The sequence below is a fragment of the Scleropages formosus genome, chromosome 19 (genome assembly GCF_900964775.1).
Source record: "Scleropages formosus chromosome 19, fSclFor1.1, whole genome shotgun sequence".
NCBI lineage: Eukaryota > Metazoa > Chordata > Actinopteri > Osteoglossiformes > Osteoglossidae > Scleropages > Scleropages formosus.
This window is the reverse complement of record NC_041824.1, coordinates 6,802,605-6,828,747: the sequence shown is the minus strand read 5'-3', so window position 1 is coordinate 6,828,747 and position 26,143 is coordinate 6,802,605. Positions and strand designations below refer to the sequence as shown.

The 26,143-nt window shown below is 42.1% G+C and overlaps 1 protein-coding gene across 2 annotated transcripts; it reads right to left on the bottom strand.

Annotated features, from left to right (window-relative positions):
- Positions 1–4,165: 4,165 nt before the first annotated feature.
- On the bottom strand, positions 4,166–25,097 carry wdr37 (WD repeat domain 37). 2 transcript variants are annotated; one of them, XM_018741363.2, is made up of 14 exons: positions 24,928–25,097; positions 21,251–21,426; positions 17,907–18,003; positions 17,256–17,351; positions 16,971–17,035; positions 15,744–15,879; positions 15,292–15,363; positions 15,082–15,126; positions 14,295–14,371; positions 13,253–13,487; positions 12,148–12,289; positions 6,066–6,200; positions 5,712–5,826; positions 4,166–5,016 (listed from the first exon to the last, which is right to left on the bottom strand). In XM_018741363.2, exons 2-14 carry the CDS (start codon positions 21,386–21,388, stop codon positions 4,885–4,887), a joined length of 1,485 nt encoding a protein of 494 aa, XP_018596879.1. In that variant the 5' UTR covers positions 21,389–21,426; positions 24,928–25,097; the 3' UTR covers positions 4,166–4,884. The 2 variants fall into 2 exon arrangements, with proteins under 2 accessions (XP_018596879.1, XP_018596880.1); XM_018741364.2 differs by lacking the exons at positions 21,251–21,426; positions 24,928–25,097 and adding an exon at positions 19,236–19,421.
- Between the last annotated feature and the right edge of the window lie 1,046 nt (positions 25,098–26,143).

Sequence of the window (26,143 nt, the reverse complement as noted above, 5' to 3'; positions counted from 1 at the left end):
GCCTGCGCCGTCATCGATCCGGCGCCCCTCCCCCACCGCCGGGCCCCATCGATACGCAACACGCATCAGCGGCTCATCCCTGTAAATCTGCACCCGCCTTTATTAGGCCTGGCACTCGTCCTCAGCCGGGAGCCTGGCGCTGCGCCACCGAGCCGTTATTAAAGAGTTAATCAATTTTTATATACTCGCCTGTACACCGTTTTACTCCACTTATATCACGGAGTCATCGATCGCCTTTTTGCCCCAGTCGGCCGTGACGCCCCCACCCCCCCGGTGCAGGAGCAGCGACTCCCAGCGACGCACACATACACACACGCATGCATCCTGGAGCGCTTCCTTCCTCCGAATTTCCATCCGGTCTCCGCCAGCAAACCTGCGACATTGTCACCGATGAGCGAAAAGCAAGAGAATTTGGAAAGTAAAAATCACTTCCCATGTACAGAAGTGTATTTATATTGTCGGCAGCGCCGCAACGTCTCGTGAAGAGCTTAACCCCCCATTATGGATATGACTTCATTTCAGCCTGATGAAAATCATGACAGAACATGGAAATGAACATAAAATTTTGAAATCTTAAAACCAATAATCTTGGTAACACGGGATTAAGTCTTTACTAATAGTCTGCGAGACTAAACATCCACAACTTTCCAGTTGCATTTGATCAGCTTTGGCTTCATCAATCAATCAATCAATCAATCAATCAATCAATCAATCGTCCATTGTAACAAAAGCTCACAAAAACTCATCTTTCTAAATATACAGAATATGTGCAGTATTCTGACAGGCTAATCCAGCAAAGTGTTCAACAGCAGTAAGCAACATGTTATTATCATATGTCATATTATGAAAGTGTATAAATGACAATAATACATTGCTGTCACTTCTGTTGTTCATTGTTATTCATAAATATAACACAAGACTGTAGGACAAAGCAATGAACGAAACATAACACTTTATTCCTTTTTATAAGCTTCCGTGCATTTGTGTACACAGCTATCCATGCCAGAAGAGACAAGACAACGAGCCGTCGCCCTCACACCGCGGTGCAACGCGGTACACAGATTTACAGTGAACCCTCGTTTTTTTTTTTTTTTTTTTTTTCTTTTTTCTATCCATAGTTTGTCTGCCTGCGACTGACTCACCGCTCCCTAGTGTTCAAACACAGACATGATCTCTTCAGGACACAGTACTGACTTCCGTAAGGCATTGTTGTTCTTCGTTTCATATCACTGAGGATGCAATCTGATGAAAACAAATGAAAACACTTTTAAAAAAAAAAAAAAACAAAAACCAACCAGGAAAAAAACACTGTGCTTGTCAGAAGTTTTCCACACGATACACCTTAATGGCACAATGAGGGATTCCACAAATAACACTGTACCAGTGTTTTACGTAACTAGGATACTAAGGCATCACGCTGCGGTAAAAAGCAGTGAAAGAAAGCGACAAAGTAAAACTTTTTTTTTTTTTTTTTTTAAAACAAAAAAAAGAGTAAAAAAGAAAAAAAAGTATAATTGAACTTTTCACAAACAGTAAATAAAAACAAACAAAACGACAGCTGCATAACCTCAGTGCTGACAGTGAACAGGAAAGACCCCAATACTTATTTCTGAAAGCAGCAGGGGGGGGTGGGTGCGCGCGCGCGCACACACACACACACACACACACACACACACACACACACACACACACACACACAAAAGCAGGTCACACTTTGAAGCCTGCAAGTTTTCATTGCTTCCCAATACACACTCGCACTCACACCCGTCCCTCCGTCCATCCACACGGACACTACCGGAGCTGGGGAGCCTGTGAGGCTTCATGGGGGGGCACACGTTCCATGCTGACCTGCGCAAGCGCACACACACCTGTAAGATTTTTTTTTTTTTTTAACACATGCACATGTCCACGCCAAAACCACAGACGGCACAGCAAGGGCTACGCTCAAAACACACTGAACAAGATCCATTTAGAAAAGGGGATCGACGCCAATAGCGACTACTGTATCATCAAAATTCTAACATACATCATATTTGACTACAAGTGGTTGTTCTACCCAAAGCTATTGATTTTCTTCACCTTTTCGAACAGCGGCAACAAACAGCTACAAACGCACTTGTTCGAAAAGCACCGGGATTGCGTGGACAGAATTTTCAAAACTCTACATGTATTTAAAAAAAGAAGTCACGATGTGCAGGAGTTGTAAAAAAAAAAGGAGCTTGAAACAGGTGACGCATTTTGTCTGCGATGGCGCTGAATGACGGAGGGCCACAAACACAGTGCGTCACAGGGTACGCGGGGTACAAGAGGGTACGACTCAAATGTTACTCAGTTACAGTTCAGGTAAAGAGGAAACAGCTGATATTGATCCACAGTCAGCAAGTGTTCGCATGAAGCAAACCGTAAAAGTGGATTTGAGGGCAGAAATTAATTTTTTCACATGCAGAGATGCAATGGTGTAAAAATGGTTTTAAACACACAAAACGACAAAAAAAAAAAAAAAAAAAAAAAAAGAGCACTGAAACACATGGATTTCCAACACACCCGATTCAAAAGGCAAAGATCTGTCCGGTCAATGGTGACGTCGACAGGTCTTTGCAGGACTTTCCATCCAGCCCGTAAAGGGGGCAGCAGGTTCACCAAAAAATCTCCCCCTATTCTTGATCTTTCTGGGAGTGACAGGTTGCTGCACACACACACACACACACACACACACACACACACACACACACACACACACACACACACAGTCCACCTCCATCCTGATTCTCTCTTTCACACCTTTTCAAACCTGGAACAATTTCATTTCCAGAAAAACAGCAACAGTGACAGCAAGTGTAACAGCACTTTTCCAGCAGTCCAGACAAGAAGGTCTGAACAAAAAACAGAACACACTTTTATTAAGTACAACCCCATTTACATCTAATAAAGGGCACACTGAAACATCAAGAGCCACAGGTTTGCTGAAACCGAAACAAACCGATATTATTTCGTACACCTGTAACGTGGAATCATTATGTGCTATTAAAACCACACACGCAAGCCCTTTATAAAAGAAAAAAATTGCATCATATCGATATTAACAGACCACTGACAATTATATTCACAAGTCATGTTGTTCTAATGGACTTTCTGCCATAACTGTGTGAGCAGGAGGAGATCAGGGGGGTTGACTATTACGCTGAAAATGGTTTCGTTTTTCGTGGGTTCTGTGTGAAAGTCTGTAAAAAACTCTCCATGTTTGGCAGACCGAGCGGAGTTGGATGGCACCAGGTGCGGCCAGGACCCCTGGTCAAAGTGCATCTTTCAGCGAACTGCTGTGGGGGCAGGACGGGACCCCTCCTCTCATACACAATGCATTAAACGGGTCGCCTTTTACACGTTTTACCACATAAATGCCCACACCTGGACTGTATATGGTATAATAGGAAACCAGAAAAGGGATGTGGCAATTTTTGTTTTCACAAAGCTTCAGCCACCTGTTCTTAAGGCTGTGGCGGGAGGGTGAAGACGATTCCAGGGCTGAACTACTTAAAACTGACCTTTTTGGAGACATCTGGAGAAAGAGCGGAAGGTTCGGAAGAACGGTGAATTCATGGAGTCATGGGAAAAAAAAAAAAAAAAGTGTAGAAGCCGAACTCCAAGTTCGAGGGAAAAAAAACAAAACAAAATAAGAGGTAAAAACAGAACAATGATCCAAAATAAACCTCCAAGTCAAGCATGAAACGCTTAAGAGGGAAAGAAGTCAGAAGCTTCTGAACGAGCGTCACAGTTCCCAGACTTCAATATTATTGAAAATCAGCGGGGAGGATCTCAAACATAGAGGCAGACCTACGAATATTTCCAAAATAGAACTTCCTTCTGCGAGAGATGGAAGGGGGGATGAACGAGAAAAAAAAAAAAAAAAAACTCAGCTGCTTCAGAAAACATTTGAAAGCTGTTACATCCCCAGGCAGCGCAAAATTACTGAGATAGTTCCCAAACTTCACAACATGTCACATTCACTTTTTATTATGTTGAAGCTATTAAAAAAGCAAGCACATAGTATTGATAAATTTAAAAATAAAAAATAAAAAAAAAAAAAAAAAAAAACATTACAGAAAGATCCATTTATTTAAAAAAATTAAAAAAAAAAAAAAAAAAAACTGTACAATGCAGATGCTGGGTCACACTTCGCACGCTTGTTCACGGACATGTGCACTTTGACCAGGGCGCCTGAACTACGGCACGTTACTGTGTCTAAAAGTAATTTATACAGAAATACACGGCTACGCTGAACATTAGAAATTGAAGACAAATGTAACAGCATCAGACTTTCAAGGAACACGTGAGGAAATGAGTGAAAGAGTCGAAAGGCGCACTGCACACTGACAGAGAAGAACACGTTCCTCCACAGCGTGAGTCTGCATTTGGCAGAGGCACGAGCGAGCGCACGTGTCATACTGAAGACATGCAACAAAGACATCCTCCCGCACACAGATCATAATTATCATGAGCACCTTGAAAAGTGTGTACGTTCCCTATACTAATTGTACATCTCCTGTTTGGCCTCTTCCGTCACGTTTCACTCAATATTTTCAATCAGCAAAATTAAAAAAAGCACAGGACTGTTCATTGCTATACATGGATATTTAAAATAGTCCCATCTCTCTCTCTCTCACACACACACACACACACACACACACACACACACACACACACACACAAAACGAGCGCACACGGGAACAAACGACTAATAAACACAGAGCACCCCCTCTCCTCGGAGGCGCTTTCACATTAACTCGAGTGGTGCACGCTGGGGGCAGTGGGCGGAGCACAATGGGGGTGTGTGTGAGCAGCGCAACTGTGTTTGGGGGAGGCATGGGGGTGGGTGGCTGCTGGCCGTCACTTCTCCTGAAGCAGTGCTGGGATGTTGATGTTCCAGCCGATGGCCTGGCGGTCGAAGCCGCAGGTGAACAGGTTGCAGGTGGGGCTGTCCTCGCTCCAGGCCGAGCAGCACACCATGCGCCGGTGGCCCTGCAGGGGGTGACAGCGGCTTCTTCAACATCCTCCCCCTTTTGTACATGTACACCTGTGTGTATTAACGTAGCAACAGGCTTTACTGGTATATAAATTCTCTGCAAGTGAAGGCTGATGGCCTTTCAAGATACGGTTCGGCCCCTCTTGCACTTTACAATACGATTAGAACTAAACATCATACCGGGCTCCTCGTGTGACAATCATTCGAGTGACAAGTCTTCAAAGCCACAAACATTTCCCAGGTTAGTTATTTCTTTTTAACTGCATTTTCTTCAACATTCGCTTTTCTAACATTTCTGTCCGGCACAGAGTTGTTGGCAGCAAAACACACTCGAGACAACGGAAACAAAAGACGGGTTTGGGACCACCACTGCTCAGCTCCTATCCAGTGTTTACAGCTTATCTCTGGTGTTCCTCACTTTTGGTGATCAATAACAAGATGAGAAACATTTCTCATGTTAGCGGGATGAGTCAGTCAACAAATGGCATTCAAATATGGGAGCGAGAGAGAGAATATATCTTTATTTTCATTCACTTTAAGTTTTAATTTGAATTTAGCCCAAAGTTGATCATGTTTCATTGAAAAGACTTCACTCACTGCTCACCCACGGTAGAAAATCAGGGGACAGGGGTCACCTCTCTGTAGGGCTGAATCAAGAATTCAGGTGAGAGACGCCCAGTGCCCCGCCTACCTGTCGGTTGCTGCGAGGGAGTCGTGCCAGACGCACCCCGGACATGTCAAACAGCCTGACTTGTCGATTATCGTGAGGAAGAGCAATGATTCTTTGGCTCACGGAAACACTGATCCTGGAAAGACACGCGTACCCAAGAAAAGTAATGTTATTGTTATCTTCATCACATACGCAGCAAAAATGACTAAAGAGTACTCAACATATTATTTGTACAGAAAAACACTGTAATTTCAGGACACGGTACACAAAGTGCACGAAGTGAGAAGCGATTGAGCCCAGGAGCTGGAGCAGCGCTGAGCGTCCGCAGACGAGTTAAAGAGGTCCGTCTGTCGCTCCATCGATCCGCTCGCTCACCTATTAACGGCCGAGTCGGTGCGGATGGTCGCTATGGGCGATCTCATGTTCTTCAGGTCCCACACCTTGACAGTGCGGTCGTCGCTGCCGGACACCACGTTGTCACCCACTGTGAAGACCGCCGATGTCACGGTGCTGGGGGGTGGAAATGGGTTTGTACTATATTATCGCACATAGCAATACAGAAATGAAGCAGCTGAGCAAATTCTGTAAAATACACTAAATAAATGCGGAACGAGTTCAACAGATAAAAATGAGCACTGTTTGCATTTGATGACGTAGTCCTGGAAAAATGAGGCGGACCCTCCCAGTCCCAGACTCATGGAGCATCAAGAGCCCAAATGTGGCTCCCCAACACCAGTTGAGGCTCCTCATGGGCTGACATGTGCGTTTCAGCTCTGCTCTGTGGAAACCCTTCTTTTACAGCCTAAAATTACATTCTCCTTTTCTTGTGTCATGTTAATACTGTGATGTTAATTTGTTTGAGTAAAACGAAGAATAAAGATCTGGTCAGCTCTTAAACTGGACTTACCCCACTCAAATAAAGCACTTTTTACATATTATTTTATGACTATCATCTTAGCTGTCATATAAACGGGTACCGTAGAGAGGAAAAAAAAATCTATCCGTACGTACGTTTTCATTTAAATATACACATCTTTTTCGTAAAGCAGGCTTATTATGATGAACAATAGTATTTTCAGCCATAACACAGTAATTTTACTGCAGCTTCTTACACCAATTTACTCATTTATACAGCTGAATAATTTTCACTGCAACAGGTCAGGGTAAGTGCCTTGATCAAGGGCATAACTGCAGGAGGTGGGATTCAAACCTACTCCTTATGGAGTGTACAGTGTCTCACACCCCGTGCTTGCGGGGTAGCCTCTGGACCTCTGTGGCAGTGCACTGCACAAGTAGTTATTGAATACAACGAATGAAAGAATTAGAAGACTGGAAAAAAGTCAGAAATAATTGAATATTAACAGAATATTCCATTAATAGAAGAAAAAAAAAAAAAAAACTTGCTGGAAATAATTTTTATTTTAATATTTTAGTGTTACCATGCATAAAAGTACATTTATTTTGGTGTTTTAATTGATTTCAAGTTAAATGTTTTTTGTGCGGGGACCATTTATTTTCCCCCCACAAGAAACAGTAGACGTTCGACCTCCTCACAAGGGAAATTTGCCTAACAGGAAGATGCCACAGAACAAATTAACCCTGTTATATGAGGAATGAGAAACTGCAGTAAAACATGCTGCACCCTGTGAAGTATATACGTGACGTACTTCATTTAGTCGTGATGTGGAAGCTAGTCCCTCCTGTACCTGGCTCCACGTGAACTGCCATTCGGTCACGTACGCATCGCTCTTCATCAGCACACCACAACACAGGGACACCACTTCATCATCATCTCCCCACCACAGGAGATCCGTGCTATCTGTCTTCAGTCTCCTGTACAGGGTTTTGTACCATCTATTAATACCGCGCTTGCTGAGCACAGTGCTGAAGGGTATTAATTCAGTGGCTGCCGCCCCCGGACCCCCCTATAATCGAAAGTGTTACCCGGGCCCCCTGTGTGGAGAACGCTGTTAGAGGTGTCACGGAGGCGTCCCGTCGGAGGTCGCAGGTGAGCCCCCCTCTACTTATCGGTTCCAGCGGGGCTGTTCCGCGGGTGGAGCTGTGTGTCTGGTTGGGTGGGGGATGGGAGGGGAGGGATGATGCAATGGAGGGGGCTGAAAGTCGCCACCCCTCAGGGTCAAGGCCCAGCTGAAATGCCCTCCTCAGCTCATTTCCCCAGACGTGATGTAGAGCCCTTGCACACCGCTGAGGTCACGCACATTTACTTTAATGGACTTTAATATTTCTCATCTATAATGTCCGTCTCCACTGTCACTCCGCCTGCTGCCGAAAAGGGAATTTGATTTCATGTTCTGCTCCGGCTGCTGATTAAGATTAGCAGCGTCCGGGCCAGGCGGGCCCCCGGCTCACACCAGCCTCCTTAATTTAAATTGACATTAAATTAAGGTTTAATTAGGGCTAAACTCTGCCGCATTAACGATGTGGTCGTGCTCCTCATTCTCCACGTAAGCACAAGGACTGCTCGCTCCCATTTGCGAGGTAACAGCACCATCAAACCGCACCGCTGCCAAAAGGGAGCCTGCGAGAAGTTAGATTAAGAGCTTGATTAAAATTCTATTATAATTTTTTTTTTTTTTAGATTTTTTTTAAAAGGCTCCACTCCCAAGAGCCTCCTGACAAGCAAGGTCGAAGCTCATTAGGGCAAGGTGGCTGTGCTGCTCCGACACAACGGGATCACTGACCGTACGAACGAGTCTTTAAGGCTAATGAGCTCCTCCCAGGCAGAGCGCTACGGGTAAGTTACTGTTACACGACCGTGACATAAACCACGTTACCGTATCGCAGCAAACAAATCCTATGGCATTTAACCGTGTTACTCTTACCAGACTGTGCCATCCATATCCTGTAATCCACATGAGTGGAATACACCAGCATCGCCATGCAGTCAGTGACAGAACAACAAATATGTTTCAATGATACAATAAAACTAAATTTGGTAAAACAACTAAAACAGGAGTACTCTGAAAAATTACATGTGGTTTTATTCATTAATTCATTATTTTCTCCAAAGCGACTTACAACGTTAAGCTACTTACAATTACGTATCCATTTATACAGCTGGGTCATTTTACTAGAGCAATTCATGGTAAGTACCATGATCAAGGGTACTATCCAAATATGGCCAAAATCACAGCAGGTGTGTAGCTCAAGTCTTACAATAAAGGATAATCAAGTGAAACGGTGACACATTTTGAACTGACAAAGTTTTATGATTCCTGTGACCCACAACTACCACCAGTCTAGGATACTCGCGACTCCTGGGATGCGAGATCCAATCCTGAGAGTCATAATGTAAAAGTACTATCTGGTACGCCACCGTAACTCATAAACATCGAAAAGAATAATAAACATCCATCAGCATAACTGTCCAAAAACAACTTTTCAGTCAACATAGGGAAAAAAAAAAAAGGTCCTTCTGAAGTCATCACCAAGTGAAACGGAAAATATTACCATTTGTGAGAAAACATTTGTCCTGCACCATCCATAGTGGAACACCTCAGTAAGACACCATGTGGGCGCATGTTCCGTATCAGAAAAAAAAAGACCCTTGTCCAGGCACTTGTCCCCTAAACGCCGCAGAGGGATACACACGTGTTACAGAGCAATTACGAGGAAACGGAGCAGCTAAATATGTCGCACTTTTGACTGCCACCTCAGGCTGTCAGCAGGCCCCACTTGCTCTCCAAGCCACCATTTAAATATTTAATTTGCAGTCACTCATCAAGATCCATATAAGGCCCTACACTTTCTAATCACCAAAACAAAGACTTGGGTTTTGAAGAAACAATGACAATATTGAATCATGAACCATCTACAGTTGGAAGCGTTGTGGTGAGAGCTGCTGCTAGAGCTACTCAAATGTCAAAGGTTTGAATCGTACCTCCAACTGTAGTACCCTTAAGCAAGGTACTTACACTGAATTGCACCATTAAAATTACCCAGCTGTATAAGTGGGTAAATAACTGCAAGTATCTTAAGGGTGTGAGTTGCTTTGAAGTCAGCTAAATGAATAAATGTAAATCTAAAACTATACTGTGTAAAATTCCTTCCAGTTTCTAAGATATTGATAATACTGGTGCCCGTCCCTTTAATGAAATAAGAAGTATTAGCCATAACTATTCATTGTAAAACGTCTCAGTTATACCTTTCACACTGTAAGAACACAGACTTAAAGACTGGGAAACATTAAAGTCAGTCAGTTAACTATCAATTGGGCTTCTGAGGTTTGAGGGTGTGGCTCAGTAGCAGAACCAATCACAGGTGAGCTAAGAGGTTTGAGGGTGTGGCTCAGTAGCAGAACCAATCACTGGTGATCTGAGAGGTTTGAGGATGTGTCTCAGTACAAGAACCAATCGCTGGTGTTCGCAGAGGTTTGAGAGTGTGGCTCAGTAGCAGAACCAATCACTTGTGTTCTCAGAGGTTTGAGGGTGTGGATCAGTAGCAGAACCAATCGCTTGTGTTCTCAGCGGCTTGAGGGTGTGGCTCAGGATGCGAGCTAATCACTGGTGTTCGGTTTGAGGGTGTGGCTCAGTAGCAGAACCAATCGCTTGTGCTCTCAGATGTTTGAGGGTGTGGCTCAGTAGCAGAACCAATCGCTTGTGCTCTCAGATGTTTGAGGGTGTGGCTCAGTAGCAGAAGCAATCGCTGGGGTCCTCAGACGTTTGAGGGTGTGGCTCAATAGCAGAACCAATCACTTGTGTTCTCAGCGGCTTTAGTGTGCAGCTCAGGATCACAGCTAATCACTGGTGTTTGGTTTGAGGGTGTGGCTCAGTAGCAGAACCAATCGCTGGTGCTCTCAGAGGTTTGAGGGTGTGGCTCAGTAGCAGGAACCAATTTATAATGTTTGAGGGTGTGGCTCATGATCAACACCAATCTCTGCAGCTCCCAGAGGCTTGTTGGGTGTGGTGCAGAACTGCCATTTCTCACTTGAACAGAACCCCCACATTGCCAAAACCCAGGCAAAGCTCATCTATCTTGTCATCCTAGTGCAGCCAAGCGTCACAGCTGACAGCCGCAGCACAACACCCCCCCCCCACCAAACGGCACAACGAGTCCCTGTGCGAGTTGCAATCTGCAAAAGAGAGCGCGCAGCGAGTGGCGCTCATTAGGACCTGCAGCTGTCTCCCCGGCGAGGCGGTGGGGACAGGCCAGCGTGGCTGCTGAAGAGGGAGCCATATGCCACAGAACTACACGCCACAGCAAGCACGCCCCCACCGTCCCGATTACTGACGAAACATTTGGAAACATCCCTTGACAGGGTGCATGTAGACAATAACCTACTTCACAGAAACACACGTCACAAAATAATTAAATAAAATGTGACATGCTTTTTTGTTGTTATTGCTCTGTAATTATTTTCCCATCATTCTCGGTAACGTTCGTGAGATGAGTGAGCGACTCCCACCCGGGGCCACATTACCACAAAGACGGCCTGTAAAAATGAACAACAGCTAACTGATTTACTCCCGAGCCAATAACTGTCAACTTAGTGAGGGGCTCATAAGAACTTCAAGGCAAACTCGAGGTAAAGAATAACTAGACAATATGCAAGTCAACAACATATACGTGTACGCACACACAGATACACACACACACAGCAGGAAATAATTGACTTAACATTGACAGGCGTGAAAAGCTTGGAAATTGCAGATGCTACACTGCTAATCTCATTACAGTGATTGTCTATTGGAAAGAATTACTGTGGGATCTGCAGGAATTATACATGTTGAAGAGGAACATAATGAGCAGCATGTAATCCCCATTAATCAAAGGATTCGAGACTGTGTAAATTTAGCATTAAGAGGAGCGCGTTGAAATTTCCAGGGATCCGACATGTTTAACATAAGCGCAAAATATGTGACGAAGCAACCGGGAGAAGAAATTGCACATTAAAGGGGATTAATTGTGACAAAAACTGATAAATGAGAGTTCTGCCTGAATATTTGGTTGGGGAAAAACTGGAAAGCAGTGTTAAATAATAAATGAGTAACAAGAAAAAGCTTTTGCTTGGAGCTCCAAGTTGGTAAGAAATTTATGTGACATACAGTTGAAATCAGTGAAGAAAAAAAAAAAAAATCACAGAGAAAAAAGAAAATGTAGGGAAAGCGGAAGGGAGACTGAACATCTTTTTCCTTTCACCACAGGCAAAGCGTTACACTGCCACCTGCTGACCGCATTAAACATTACACTTAACCACACAGTCCATAATAAAGTTTTATGAAGAAAGTGTGTTTCATAAATTTTATGAAATATTACCAGTAGTTTTTAAACTGCATCATGCACAATGTGCTTTTCAGGTAACTAGCAAAAAAAAAAAAAAACTAGTTTCCAATGTCCTGATCAGTGTAAGCCTAGACTAATTCTTGTTAATGGACAAAAAATGCATTGCACAGCAGAACATTAGCGCTGTTGGAGGGGTCCAGAAAAGTGTACTCACTCCGTGTGACCTTGAAAGACATTTACAGAGTGTATGGAGGGGTCTCTGAAGTCCCAAAGGCGGAAGGTGGTGTCCCGCGACGAGGTCACCACCAGTCGCTGGGTTGGGTGTGTGCAGCAGTGGGTCAGTTCCTGGTCGTGACCTGCAATTAGACATAGTCCCAGTCGGACAGAGACGCCAAATCCTGCTGCTTCCCTTTAGCTTTCTATACTGAAGAGGGAGGACAGAGCTGCTCTCTGCAGAAAAAAACTTCACTGATAATTTAACATTGCATAAACTACCTGTACATTATATTCACTCAGCTCGTGCTTTTCTCGAAAGCAACTTATAATGCTAAGATACTTATGATTTACCTGTTCCTACAGCTGGATAATTTTTTACTAGAGTAATTCAGCTTAACTACCTTGTTCAAAGGTAGTACAACAGCAGGTGGGCTTTGAATGTGGGACTTCCAATTTCAGGGGCTGCAGCTTTAACCATTATGTCACCTGCTGCCCCAGAAAGACTCACTTAATGTCAGTGTGTTTCCAAAAAAAGAGGGTAATTTTTCAATATTTTATTAATGCTAACATCACTACAATCTCTTTATATAACATTTATCTAAACAATAATCTAAACTCCCGAACAGTTTTTCTCCTTTCCCTCTAAATTTTGCAAAACCACCAGGCTGCCTGGAGGCACAGATGTTCATGGTACCAATGATACCGAGTGAAAACTCGGCCTTATCATTCAACTGTGTAATTCAGCAGCGAGTGCAAAAGCAGACAACATCACCACACTTCATCAATCGAAACGCCCGTCATTTATAGCCGTGTACCTGCGAGCGTGTCACCAACTTAATGTTGTTTGCAACTGTGCCGTTCGCTCAGAAATGCTGCCACTTGTTCCACCTGCGCTACCTCCTGACAGGGTGATTTATCCGTCCGCACTTCCTACATCACTCCCAGCAAAACCACCGGCACAGAAATCAAAGAGAGCGCAAGTACGGCGTCCTTGAAAACACATGTTTACAGCAGCAGGGAAATTGCATAAGTACATAAAGCAAGTCAAAGGGGTTGGGGATGCAGGTGGCCGGGGGATTGGGCAGGACCCAAGTCGACCTCACCTGTGAGCGAGTGGACCAGCTCTGATGTCTCCACGTCGTAGAGGTTGGCTGCCCTGTCCCAGGAGGCTGTGACCGCCTGCTTGCCGCCAACCAGCCAGTCGGCAGCGATCACCACGCCCTGGTGGCTCTTTAAGGTGCTGGACGGCACCCGGATGGACGGGCACTCATTGGGGCCCTCTGCGTCGGCATCCGCCTCATCTTTGTCAGAGAAGTCCACGTCGTCCTCGCTGGGGGCCTGATTTGAGAGTTGGTTGACATTCATGACAAATAAGAGTCAACATGCCTTCTAGCTGCAGCACAACTTTAATTCTGTTCCATGAGCAAAACACTTGAAAGGAGAGTGAAACTGTTAAAGGTTCAATAATAAGGAACATTTGCATGTTTAAAAAAATTGCAATAGTGAGTCCCCGTGATGCATCTTATACATTTCCATCTGTGACATGAGTGAATCTCTGGCTTTATAACAACAGAGTAAATACTCGATTTAACGGACTTCAACCTAACAGATAGTCTGGCTGATGTGTGGAAGACGAGCAAAGTGATTCCTCTCCTGAGGAAACTATATAATGTTCAATTTTTTCCTTGGTGAAATAGACTGGCTAATTTATTATTTCCCTAATGCATGATACATAATAATAATCACATAAATATGGATGGTGTTGTGCTTCACAATAAATAATCTGTAATTTAGCAAACTTTTGGCTTCATATTGACACTATATTACAGACATTTGGATTTCACAGAAAATTGCAATAAGGGAAACCTACATAAGTAAGCAGCCCATTAAATCGAAGATTTACCACATCTGTCTTCTGGTTTCATTTTGTGTGCATCTGGCCAAAAGCGAAATAACTCACTCTGTTTTGCTTCACATTCTTGTTCAAGGTTCTAAAGTAACCTTTAATGTCTTGCTCATGTGTATTACATCTAGTCAATCGGTGGCCCTCGACCAGCCAACGGGAAGAGCCTACGCAGAGTATGACTGTTGAGGAGCTGCAGGCAAAGTGCAGTGTGTCGGTGGGCGTGGCGTTCTGGCACTCACGGTTATGTCAGCCACGGGCTGGGGGGCGGGCAACTGCACCATGAACCTCCAGATGTGAGCTGTCTGGTCCCCTGAGGCTGTTTGCACAGACAGATGAGTGAAGAATAAAAAGTGCCTGTGCCTAAAAAGCGATGGAAATGTAGCCATTGCAGCATCCTCTATCCCCAATTAGGCAAGAGCTGCAGCAGCGGGGTTAATAAATATATAAATAAAAACATCATTACAGACATAGATATTTAAGATGCCAATAAAATAAACATGAAAAGGCGGCGAGGCAAAAGTCATGTTTATACATACTGCTGTCTCGAATTGTGGGCTTAATTACACAGAATGTGATAAATGTGGAAGTGATGAGACTGAAACAGTGAGAGAAATGGACCCTCTTAATCCCTTCTGAAGCGTTAACCGCTGTGCAGTGCACACTGCCACGCTGATATTCCTCGAGTAGGCTTCACTCAGGAGTACTCCGCAGAGGCCAGTCAGCGTACGTGCGCTCGTGTGTGCTCTGTGCGGCACTGAATTCCGCTGGTTTCACAAATGTTCTCATTACAGGCATATGCAAATAGGCTCATTTGTAAATACAAAATGCCAGAAATCTCTAGGATGATTAACTTTGATTTTAATTAAGTTAAACTTCTGGAGCATGCAGGGATTTGGTGTCGAGAGCGACGGCAAATATAGCGGAAATTATCATTTGTGGATTAGTCCTACAGTTGTATAATTTTCTAAGCTATTGATTAGACCACATACACATGCGGCCGTAGTTTGTCTTCCTACATTTACATACCTGTAAGAGCCATCTGTTCAGTGGGGTGAAACTTGATAGAATTAACTGCAAAGGAATATAAAACAGAAGAACACCATCCACAAAATGCATTCACTACTCAGGAATGTATTTCTGCACAAAAGAATCTGTGTTTGTAGAACAATGTACACTGTAAATTCCTCCAGCATTTCACACTTTCAGTTCACTTCCTGAAACAAACATTTTGCTTACCTGACCCAGCGTGGCCGACGTACTTCAGGAGACACTTCCCGGTCTCGATGCTCCACAGCATGGCATTGTGGTCTGTCCAAGTCAACGACAACAAGTAAATAAAGTTTCGCTGCTGAACTATGTGAAATCAGTTCAACCATTTTTAAAATTCCCCTCAATGGAGAATATACAGACAGAAATCAAGGAACAGTGTGTGAAATTTGCCACCTGTAAAGAATCCAAGACAGTTAAGTAAGTTACACCAAACACACTCAGATGAAAAAATTAATAGTAAGACAATAATGCTAGTGTAGCATTGAAAGACAGAGGAATGACAGAAGAAAGTCCTTTATTCTTGCATCTTAACATTCTGACGCAGAACCAAGTTCCAAAAGAATTTTACCAGATGGCATCATTGCACACATGATGCACTGGTGTGTGTGTGTGTGTCAGAGAGACAGCCACTAGCTCACCAGCAGACGCGGTGCCTAGGATGATGGGTTGGGTGCGAGTGACACTGAGGTCCCAGATGCCATCGCGGTGGCCGACGTACTCCTTCACTAGCTGGCATACAGCACGCGAGGTGGTGGCTTTGAAGCTTGACACGATCTGTAGGGGAAGAGGGGAACCCTCCGTTACACACACACACACACAGGAGAGCTACAGAACAGTGATGATAGTCAAAATATATCTCTACAGTTATGAACAAACCTATCAGCTGACAGCATTTAGCAATTTATTTTCAGATGACAATGTAGAATGAAATGAAAGATTTCTGAATGCACAAAATTTCTCCACATCTGTCAAAAGATTTGCACTCTATATTTTTTAATATAACAAACAACTACAAAACATTAATAAACCCTCACAGCTTTCACAAAGACATACTGCTGGTTTTATGCAATTGAAATTATTTCGCCTAAGAAATGATGCAGTGAATTACATCTAAAAGTATTTTATCAGCTGCCCCCCCCCCCAGCCAATAAATAAAAACAGATCTACACACTCCCAGTTCTGCCTAGTGTTATTTTGTTAAGCATTCATTTGTGAGTGGATATATTCTTCACTTTAGTGAAAACAGCTCAGTGGACCCAGGACCATCATGCAAACAGACCACATCGCAGACAGACAATTCACAAAAAGTGCGATACTGCACATCCTCCCAGTAGGGAAGAAAAGTCCATCTGGCAGACCATAATATATCAAGAGTCTGCCCATTGATAATTAGTGAGCCAACCTTATTAGCACAAACTTTCAAGATGCAAACCTTAGCTACCATGTTAACATTCTGGAGTACCGCGTGTCTGTGCGAGAGTGTGAGTGAGTGAATGAATGACAGAGAGACAGAGAGTGATAAAGAACCATCCGGAACTTGGACAAAGCATGTCTATCCTATCGATGGGTTCCTCATGCATGTTGCCACACACCGGGAGGCAAGGGAGTTACCCATGAATCTCCACCCCACAACTCCCAGTTTCCCATATTGAAGTTGCAAGGTCCACCTACTTTTCCAGGGAACGAATGTGAGCGCTAAATCACAAGTGGAAGAGAGCAGCGTAAACTCACAAGAATCAAAGTATAAAATGACAGATGACACATTCTTTGTATTAGAACCTTACTTCACTCATTCAGTCTTATAAACCCATGTCTGATCTCTTTAGGGACTCTATTTAAAGAGCTGCAAAACAACACATCTGTACCTTGCTTGTAGAGGCCTTGTATGTCGTCTTCAGCTTTTGGGAGAGTTGGCTTGTACTGTGGCTGGCTGTGTAAAAAGGATTTTCACTGTAAATAAGTTTCACACAACGTGAAAACACGGTTTTAAAAAGACATTTGCAAGCACAGACAGAAAGCAATAGGTATTAAGGCTTTACAATAACACTAATGAAACCAGAGTAGGTGACCCGTTAATCGCAAGTTTAGCTGAGTACGAATGTTGCAAGACCTCATGTCCTCAGTGCAGCAGATCTGAAACACTCTCAAACCTTTTGCCTTTAAAGGTCCTTTGCTGAGATCTCCTCCGTCAATAGTCTGTCCTTCAGCTGCCAGCCTCTCATTTAGCGTGTCGATTTCCCGGCGCACTACATAGGACAGATCATTATTGTGCAAACATAATGATCAGTACAACGTAAATCACACCTTCAAGTTAATACTTAGCTAGTGTAATTGAAGATAAGCTGTCAAACAGACTGCCGTGCATGTGGCTGAGAAGATCTCGATTTACGGAAGGATCAGTTATATCTATGATGAAATGGGACACTGATGTTAAAACTGTTCATTCTGAAGCCTACTACACCACTATAACTGAATTTGACTTTTAACAAGATACATAAAATATAGAAAAGGGAATAATCAAATGTTTAAAAGAGCAACACACCACTTTGTAACGTGTCAGTGTTTTCATCATGTTATGCTTTGCACATATTTGTAGACAAATATTAACAATTCACTGAAAGAACAACCAGGATCTTTACTTTTCTGGGAATTTACATAGGACTCTTAATACCGAACAAAGACCAAGTGAAATACATTTTCAGTCAAACAGGGTGAAATTCAAAGCCTGTACAAGGTGCGTCGTTATACAAACAGGACACAACATTAAAATAATTACTTCTCAGTTTAAAGCTATGACTTACATTCCAAATTTTCAATGTAGAGATTTTCAAATTCCCGCTCAATCTGCCCAAACAGGTCAAGCAGATTGCTCCTGAGAGACATGGGCAGCTTGGAATCCTGCAGACACACAGATATAAGATTACATAGGGAAGAAAAAGGCAATCTGGCAGGCAGCAACAAAAATATTTTATTTTTTTTTTTTTTAAATTTACGAAACAGTGCAGATCGCATCAACATTAAAAATGAACTTAAAGCAAGAAAATGTCATGGGTTAAAAAAGTTCCATAAATCCATAAATAATATAATACATAATAACAATGACGGATAACCATCTGATAAATTGTACTGCTGTGCCAATTAAAAAGCGAGATTATAAAATGGTCCACACGAGTCAGGGAATATAAACAAGTACAACGTGCCATATTTATTTACAAATTACTAAACTCACAGATGAATGAAGGCTGATTTTTTGGAGTCCATTAAAAGCATTTTTTATTGTATCAAGTGAAGAACCTGTTTTAAAATGTTTTGCCAAAGTGCATTTAATTATGAAGTGTTTGTACGCCATAAGAAAACCCATTGTCATCGCCATCTTAAATTTTGTTTCATGGTAACGTTCACCTATATCCTGATACAAAAAAATCTGCAGCCACTCCCTATTAACTACTGTAGACTAAATTAAACTTATTGGTGGCAGAAGTGGGACATAAGACAGACTTATCTACAGTTTGGTACATTTTAATACTGAATGGCAATGTACCAAGAACTGATGCAAGGATAGTCATGTAGCTGTTACTTAGATATAGTACAGATGGCCACTATACATATAGCAGCCAAGGAAACGTATTAACAAGTGAGGCATCATAAGTTAAAGCCATATTTTCTGTTATGAGAGTAAACAAGCAGAGCAAATTAGAAACTTGGCCTATATGGCAAAATGAATACAAATTACAATAAAATAAAGCAAAACTAATCCAGTTCCATAATGCCATGCCAAAGAAAGCAATCTAAGGATGAGAGAATAGGTCCAAGTCAGGACGCTTCTCTCAACTCTGTTACAAACAAAATTTACACAGCACATTGAATATATGGAATCAAAAAGCTGTCAGCGACTGCTGCAATTTCTGTTACAGTAGCATCATTTAGAGAATATACTTTCTTAAAATCATCCACTTAAACGCCATGTGAAGAAAGCATGCATGTGATGGAACGCAAGTTATCCGGTATATTAAGCACAACGGCAGCAAAAATAAAAATGTTAAAACACATGCATTTTTGAAATGAGGGACGAAACTAATGGGAAATTATAAGAAACTTATTTCAAACTACAACTCATAGGCTAAACTTACCTCCATGTCAGGAGTTAAGGGATTCCAAAAATTCAAAAGACATTCAGATTAAAAGTAACTGAGGCTCCACTTTGTTTCAGAAGACAGCATTATAAGGTCAGGTACACAGTAGCGCTCCAAATGTTGAACTGGAAAAGCCAACAGACTACAGGCAACTAACTTGTCAAAGAGTTTCTGCCAAAACGGGGTTAACCATTCTCTTTTCTGTCAACATCACAAGCAAACACATACTGAAAACGCCAATTAGCAAACAACAGGTCGGTCTATAATTCCTACAAAGTTGTTCAATCATATGCCTAAAAGTGAAGGTCTCCTTGGATACCACACATAATGAGCGCATTCAGCAAGCGAAAGGCTCTGCAGACTAATCTCATTGGCTGGCTGACAGTCGGGGATACCATTCGACAATGGGCTGACAGGTACAGGACGGGAGAGCAAAAGAGGTGTATTGAAAGGCTTAATTAGTCCTCCACATGCAACATTTATTAAAAATTGATGAGCTGACAGATTGTAGCTATAAACCGAAAACACAATAAACACATAAGCCTATGATGCAAATTAGCAGATGTGAATAAAGTAATTATATGCACACAAATTCCTCTTTTTAAACCATCTGATAAACGGAGATTAACGAACAATAGAATGTTAAACTGTTTTATTATAGACGATTAAAAGAAGCAATTACAATATCTTGATTGTAATTTTAGTGGGTGGGAAATAATGTGCAATTTAGAACGCAAGTAATTCTTTTTTTTTTTTTTTTTCTTTTACTTCAGCATAATGCTGTCAATATCTTTATTAGAATTGTTATGCCCTAGAAGCATGTTGAATTTGTATTTACCTTTCAGATGATGCAGATTTCAGTTAAGTATCCTGCTGTCATTTTTCTGGATATGACTACAAATGACAAAATTTTTATAACATTGTTTGTAATTTGCCCAACTGATTTCTATTTTTTTTTTTTTTTTTTAAATGTTCACAATAGTAATTACAGAATTCCAAATCATTTTCATTCAAAATGCACACACCTTACCTCCATTCCAAAGATTTATAACTCTAGATCTGTTTGTAGTACACTAGAGTTTGACACCAGCCATTCTTTCTGTTTACACTGAGACAGCTGATGAGTTTGTTCAGGAAAATCAAATGAAGAACCATATAGACTAAATGAAACACCAGCAAAACTTGCTAATTTTGCCCTATTTACCTCATGTCCCACAAGGACGGGCACACAGCCCTGAGTACTCCATTATGCCTTAGTGATAAATCAGAGTCATGCGGCTACTTTTCTCCCCCCATTTATCCACAGTTTACTTGCTTTCTGTCTGTCTCATGTACTTGACACAGAACCCAGCAGGAAAAATAAATAGTTTGACACCAGTCAACCTTTCAGCAGTGACACGCAACAAATACGCAGTCGTCGGACTTTTAAGACAACACAGATGCAGTAGGCTATTAGCAATTTAAATGTGATCAGTTTTAAAGCCAGAAATAATTTACTGAATCATTTACTCTTAGAACTGATAATGTGTTTGAATAATTTGAAAACTTCTGTAAAGAAAAGTGAGGAATGCTTCCACATAAAGAATCAGATACAAAACTTTGTGTCAGCGTACAGTGGCCTATGATGACATACAGGGAAAGTCATTCAAATTGTACGAAATTACTCATGGAAACACTCTCTCTCAGACAGGTTAACCGCCAAGCTGCCAAATTTGGAACAAAGCTGTTAAAAAGACGGAACAAAAACATGCTGTAGTAACAGCAGTAAGCTTAACCGGAATTTTATACACACAAACAAACACACACAGTTTGTCATGTAGCCTCACACAGGTCTCAAATCCTGTCTAAAGCAATGCAGAAAAACCAGCTCTTGCACTGCCAACAGACACCAGTCTCAAAACAGCGTTCTTAAAATGACTCATTCCTATCACTGAGGTAACCTGGGACACACAGATAACTCGCGAAGGACAGATCGACACACGTTCCGTTTTTTCGGTGCACCCAAACCTCACCTGGCCTTCCAGCATGTCCCGCTGCATGCCGGTGCGCTCCTGCTCCGTGCTGTTTGTCCTGCGAATGGAGAGACTGTGCGACTTGCGCTTCTGTTTGGCTTGACGGGCGGCTGCGCTGCTTCCACTTTCAACAGGCATCACTCCTCAGGTACGTCCGCCCAGCTGCCGGCCTGAAACTAGACAAACAACGCACTGTGAGATTACTCGGGCTGCCCTATCCACTCTTCTCAGCCAGATTCTCCCTAGTTCAAAAACAAAAAAAGAACAAACTGGGCTTCTATTACCTCTTCTACTGCAAAAAAACAGCAGAGTCCATCAATCAAATGTAATTTTAACTTCATACATCAAGAAAGCTGTACCAATTTGCTCCTTCAAAATTCATATTATTAAGAAAGAAAACTGAAACAAAAGAATGATGAACAAACAACAGGGCTCTGGAAACTGAAGAAATCTAAACATAACTAAACATTTAAGCAATAATGGACAAAAGATGAAATTTAAATATGAAATTAAAAAGGAAACTAACTTCCTCTATTAAACTATGCTGTTATTTCACAACCTGACATTTAAAAATACACACTCACCTATTTATATATTGTAAGTATATTTCCATTTCAGTTTGTGTAACTGGATATTCAGTGGCATATTTCACAAATAAGCCTGCAAAAAATTATCAATGTTCAAAATAAATCAATGAAGCTTACTGCAGTCAGTGCTGCTTGGTGCATGCTGTCTGGTCCAGGACTACTGGGGTCCAAAAGGTTTGCCAGAACTGTTTTGAAATGCAAATAAGTGGGAGCTATGCATTAATTGTCATAAAAATGATACAAGTGGACGTGATCCTTTTACTGCTGGCAATATTTTTACTTTGGTGCCGACTTACTTTGGTGCCGACATGATTTGTAGGCACAACTCTATAGGCCAGTGGGCTTATTTTTCTTCCCCTATAGAGTGATTTGACAAAATTAGTCCTGTTCATAGGAAACCTGTATCTACTTGTCCACCCGTTGACAAGACTAAAGATTTTGAACTCCAAAGGAAGCCAAGTAGTACTTTGCTTCCTCAAAGTACAAACACTATTGGGGCCAGAAGCCGATTCATTGTTTGTTTTGCTCATAATTCCAAAGTCACTGGTCACAATCAGTAAGTTTATTTATAAAGACACCCCTCGATAGAGCTGCGTATAAGAGTAAGTTTAGCTTGAGAAACCGCTATAAAGAAATTACTCCCTAATATTTTGGTATTTTAACATTGTTGCATTAAAATTAGAACTAGTTTAAAATCATTTAAAGTAAAAATGTCATCTCTAAAGACAAAAATGTGCATTACTGACATTCAAATGCAGCGTTCCTGATTTTCTTGCCACTTTCAGCTTTGTTTATTATTTCCATGGTAACAGGACACCTCCTCCTACTGACACTATTAGAACTGCCAAGGCTCACCGACACCAGGCACGAGTCGTAAACACTGTTGAAGTCAGGTGAATTACGGCAGAACACTGTTGAAGTCAGGTGAATTACAGCAGTCCCACATTCCTGTTCTGTCTGCGCGTGTTTTACTAACATCCATCAGCTCAGTGGGTAAACACAGTTTGCATCTCCTTTACTTACACCTCATGCATGCTGCTCATCTTTTATTTGATTGAATAATGTGTAAAACATAAAATCTGTTTCTGTCATGTTGTTTTAACAAATGAATAACTATACTGTTAAAACAAAAAAAAAACAAAAAAAAAAAAATCCTATAAGTCACTAGTAACAGGGTGAAATTTTCTAAAGGACACAATTCCCATTGTCCATCTTCTTACTTTGACCACTATTCCTTAGGAAGGATTTCAAGTCTGTAATTCACCTTGAACAAAGGCCATCAGTTAAATAATAATATTACACAAAGTTCCTTTTCAACCCATTTTGGTGCGGATTTATCTTTTTTAGCAGTTCTTCTTGTAACACCGAACTCAAATCTGGAGGACCTTATCATATTCACTGTGTAAACTACTAAGCACCATATTTGTGCAACGTACTGCAACGTACTAAGTGTTGACATAATTAAACACGTAAAACTCAGTTTTGCTGCTACCATCATTTGCAAGCAGGATGTTTCTTTACAGGGAAGCCAGACCTCACAACTTCCCTCTGAAACAGTATTTGCACAATCACTGTTTGAACATACAGTCACTGGCGTGCTGTTCCAGACGTACCTCACCGTTCCAGCATTCCGACCAATTCATATTTTTGAACACTGACTGACTCACACTATCAGTCTGACTGTTAATGAATGACTAGACTACTGACAAAGGAAAACTTTTCAGACCAGGGAGAAAAAAACACAGTCTAGCTGGAGTATTTTCTTACATCAACATTTATCTCTGCACCACATAAAACACAACACATTTTTAAATGTTTTAGTTTGTAGGCTCTTTGTTACACAGTGCGATGTCATAACGATAAAGGCAGATGTGAGACAAGTTATCCTTTAGATATTACTACCCTTTAGAACAACTAAATCTGTTTCGCACAGTGTTTCACACACACACACACACACACACAGCTTTTTCCATTAGAAAACTGCCCATACACTAGTTAAACTCAAACTTTACACTGTCATCATTGCAGTTATATTATAACTTATAACCAGTATTACAGCAGCCATTTCTTCTCATGAAATACTTTTAAACCATAACACAAATGAGCTATCATGCTAAATATTGGTATAAGAACATTGATCAATAGTATATTTGCCCATGTAAATGTAGGACATTAGAGGTCACATGGATGGAATATGGAAGCAGCACACTTTTGTGCCAAGACATGTCACAGTGTCTTGCGATGGACCCGTGTCCCCGCCCTCTGGTGTCCCGCCTGTGCCACCCAGGACTTCCTGGGACAGACTCCACACTTCTTCCCTGGTTAAGTGCTTTCTGACAACTGAACGACAGATGGATTCTATCTTTGTGGTGAGAGATCCCGCACCACACACTCCTGGGAAATGCATTGCTTTGTACTACCACACATGATCTGAAAGGCCGTCGTAACAAGGGCTTTACCTCCATCAGGCTGCATTAAATGAACGGTGCTACAAAGACGGACACAACCAATACAAGGAATATTAATAATACTCCTGTGACTCCGCCCAAACCACTGTCCTGTCTTCTGTCCCTGCAGGTTCAACAGCTGAGGTGTTCACCATAAATCTGCATGCAACCATAAACCCCAACCCTAACCACAATGAATGATTAAATCATGCAATCACATTTTGCAGAGTAAACTCCTATGTTTATTTCAGCTACTGAAAAACAATGAATGACCAAATGTTTTACCATTACAGTGCTGCTCCCACATTACATATCACACAGATGCCCAGCCATAAAATATGATGATGTATGATAACAAATGATTTGACAGAGCCCTGTTGTGACTGGTGACACAGACACACACACAGGCAGCAGCACCGTGAGCAACAAAACCATGTAAATAAATAAAGGCAAAAAAAGGGCACCACGATGACAACACTGGCAGTGGGCAGTCAGTGCTGAGGTCACTCACTCAGGAGCAGCCAGTCGTGCAGTGAACGCATTCGAGTGTACCGCTACATTTTCGAATTTCACCGTTGCTCCCGACAACTTGCAAAAGCCAAAAGCAGAACCAGCCGCACAACAACAACGGCCTCCCACTTACATGTAGAAAATCCTCCTACGCGAGGGGCCTCCGCAGCTCGTCGTGACAGGAGGACATTACAGGCGTCCGTGAGGCTACCATCCTCCAGGGGGAGTGAGGCGGAAGTGCTTCCAGTTTCTCGGTCTCGCTTCCGGTCGAATCCGCTCACCGTTTTCCTGTCCTCCGCCGTCAAAATGGCACGAGCTGCTGGCATCCGGGCCACAGCCGTGCGGCACGTGACCAGAGACCGGGAGAAAGTCCACTTCTGATTGGCTCTCGACAGCCAGCGCTGTTCCACTTTTTCATTGGTCGATCGCATGAGACAGACGATCCCGTCAGCGGAAGTAAACAATAGAACTTTCGCGTTGATTTGTAAATAGTTAAACTTCCACAGACGTTTACCGTAGCTCTCATTTTTATGAAAAAGATGTTATTTAACAATAATCAGGAGAATACGAGCAAATGGTATACAATGTCTTTGTATTATGCAGTGGCGTGTCAGTTGTAAACAGCCAGCGCTGCGCTGGTGCCTGAGGTGCGGGCTGTGTCGTGTGTGTCGTGCAGAATTTTACGTCGTAGGTGTCAGCTCAGTTCTTCAGTTTGCATATTCTCCCTGTGCACTCTTGGTACTCTTGTTTTCTCCCACACCACAGTCCAAAGATGTGTGTTTCAGGTGGATTATTCGTTACTTGGCCCCCTAACCTAGCTCGTGACCGTGGCGTGAGTGATAATGTTCATGTGTAGCTGGTTAGTGAGTTTAGTGCAGTGTGTCTGTAGTTAGTTATCTTGGATAAAGGTGGCAGTTACTACTTGATAATCATTGGATGTCGCATTCTCCAGCGTCTGCCACACGATCAATGTAAATCAGTCATGGCCGTGAAATATTACATACAACACTAATGATGGGGAAAACTAAAGCGGAAATATTGTAAACAGTATGTTCAAATTGCTGATAATGAAATCATGATGGTGAAGAATTTTTATAAACATAAAATCTATTTCCCTGTCCGTCTCTCTGGGCTGTGTGTACGTCAAAGTTCACCCAGTTGCTTCAGTAGTATTTTTTTCAACCCTCAATTATTGTTCATGTTTATTCATCCCCTCCGGGAAATGAATAGTTCACTAATGACTATTTTTCATTAATTTTGATCGGTAAAATCTTTTGTAAATGAAAAATAAGATAAGTAAGTATAGCAAAAATCCTTCTAACTTCTGAATACATTCAGTAAATAAAATA

What these genes read in the sequence shown, in the direction of transcription:
- wdr37 (XM_018741363.2), bottom strand. Translation starts at nt 21,388, where the DNA reads ATGCCTGTTGAAAGTGGAAGCAGCGCAGCCGCCCGTCAAGCCAAACAG. An exon ending in GGGACATGCTGGAAGGCCAG is followed by an intron (nt 18,004 to 21,250) that starts GTGAGGTTTGGG and finishes GTGTGTCTGCAG; the next exon opens with GATTCCAAGCTGCCCATGTC. An exon ending in CCTAGGCACCGCGTCTGCTG is followed by an intron (nt 15,364 to 15,743) that starts GTGAGCTAGTGG and finishes TGACTTGGACAG; the next exon opens with ACCACAATGCCATGCTGTGG.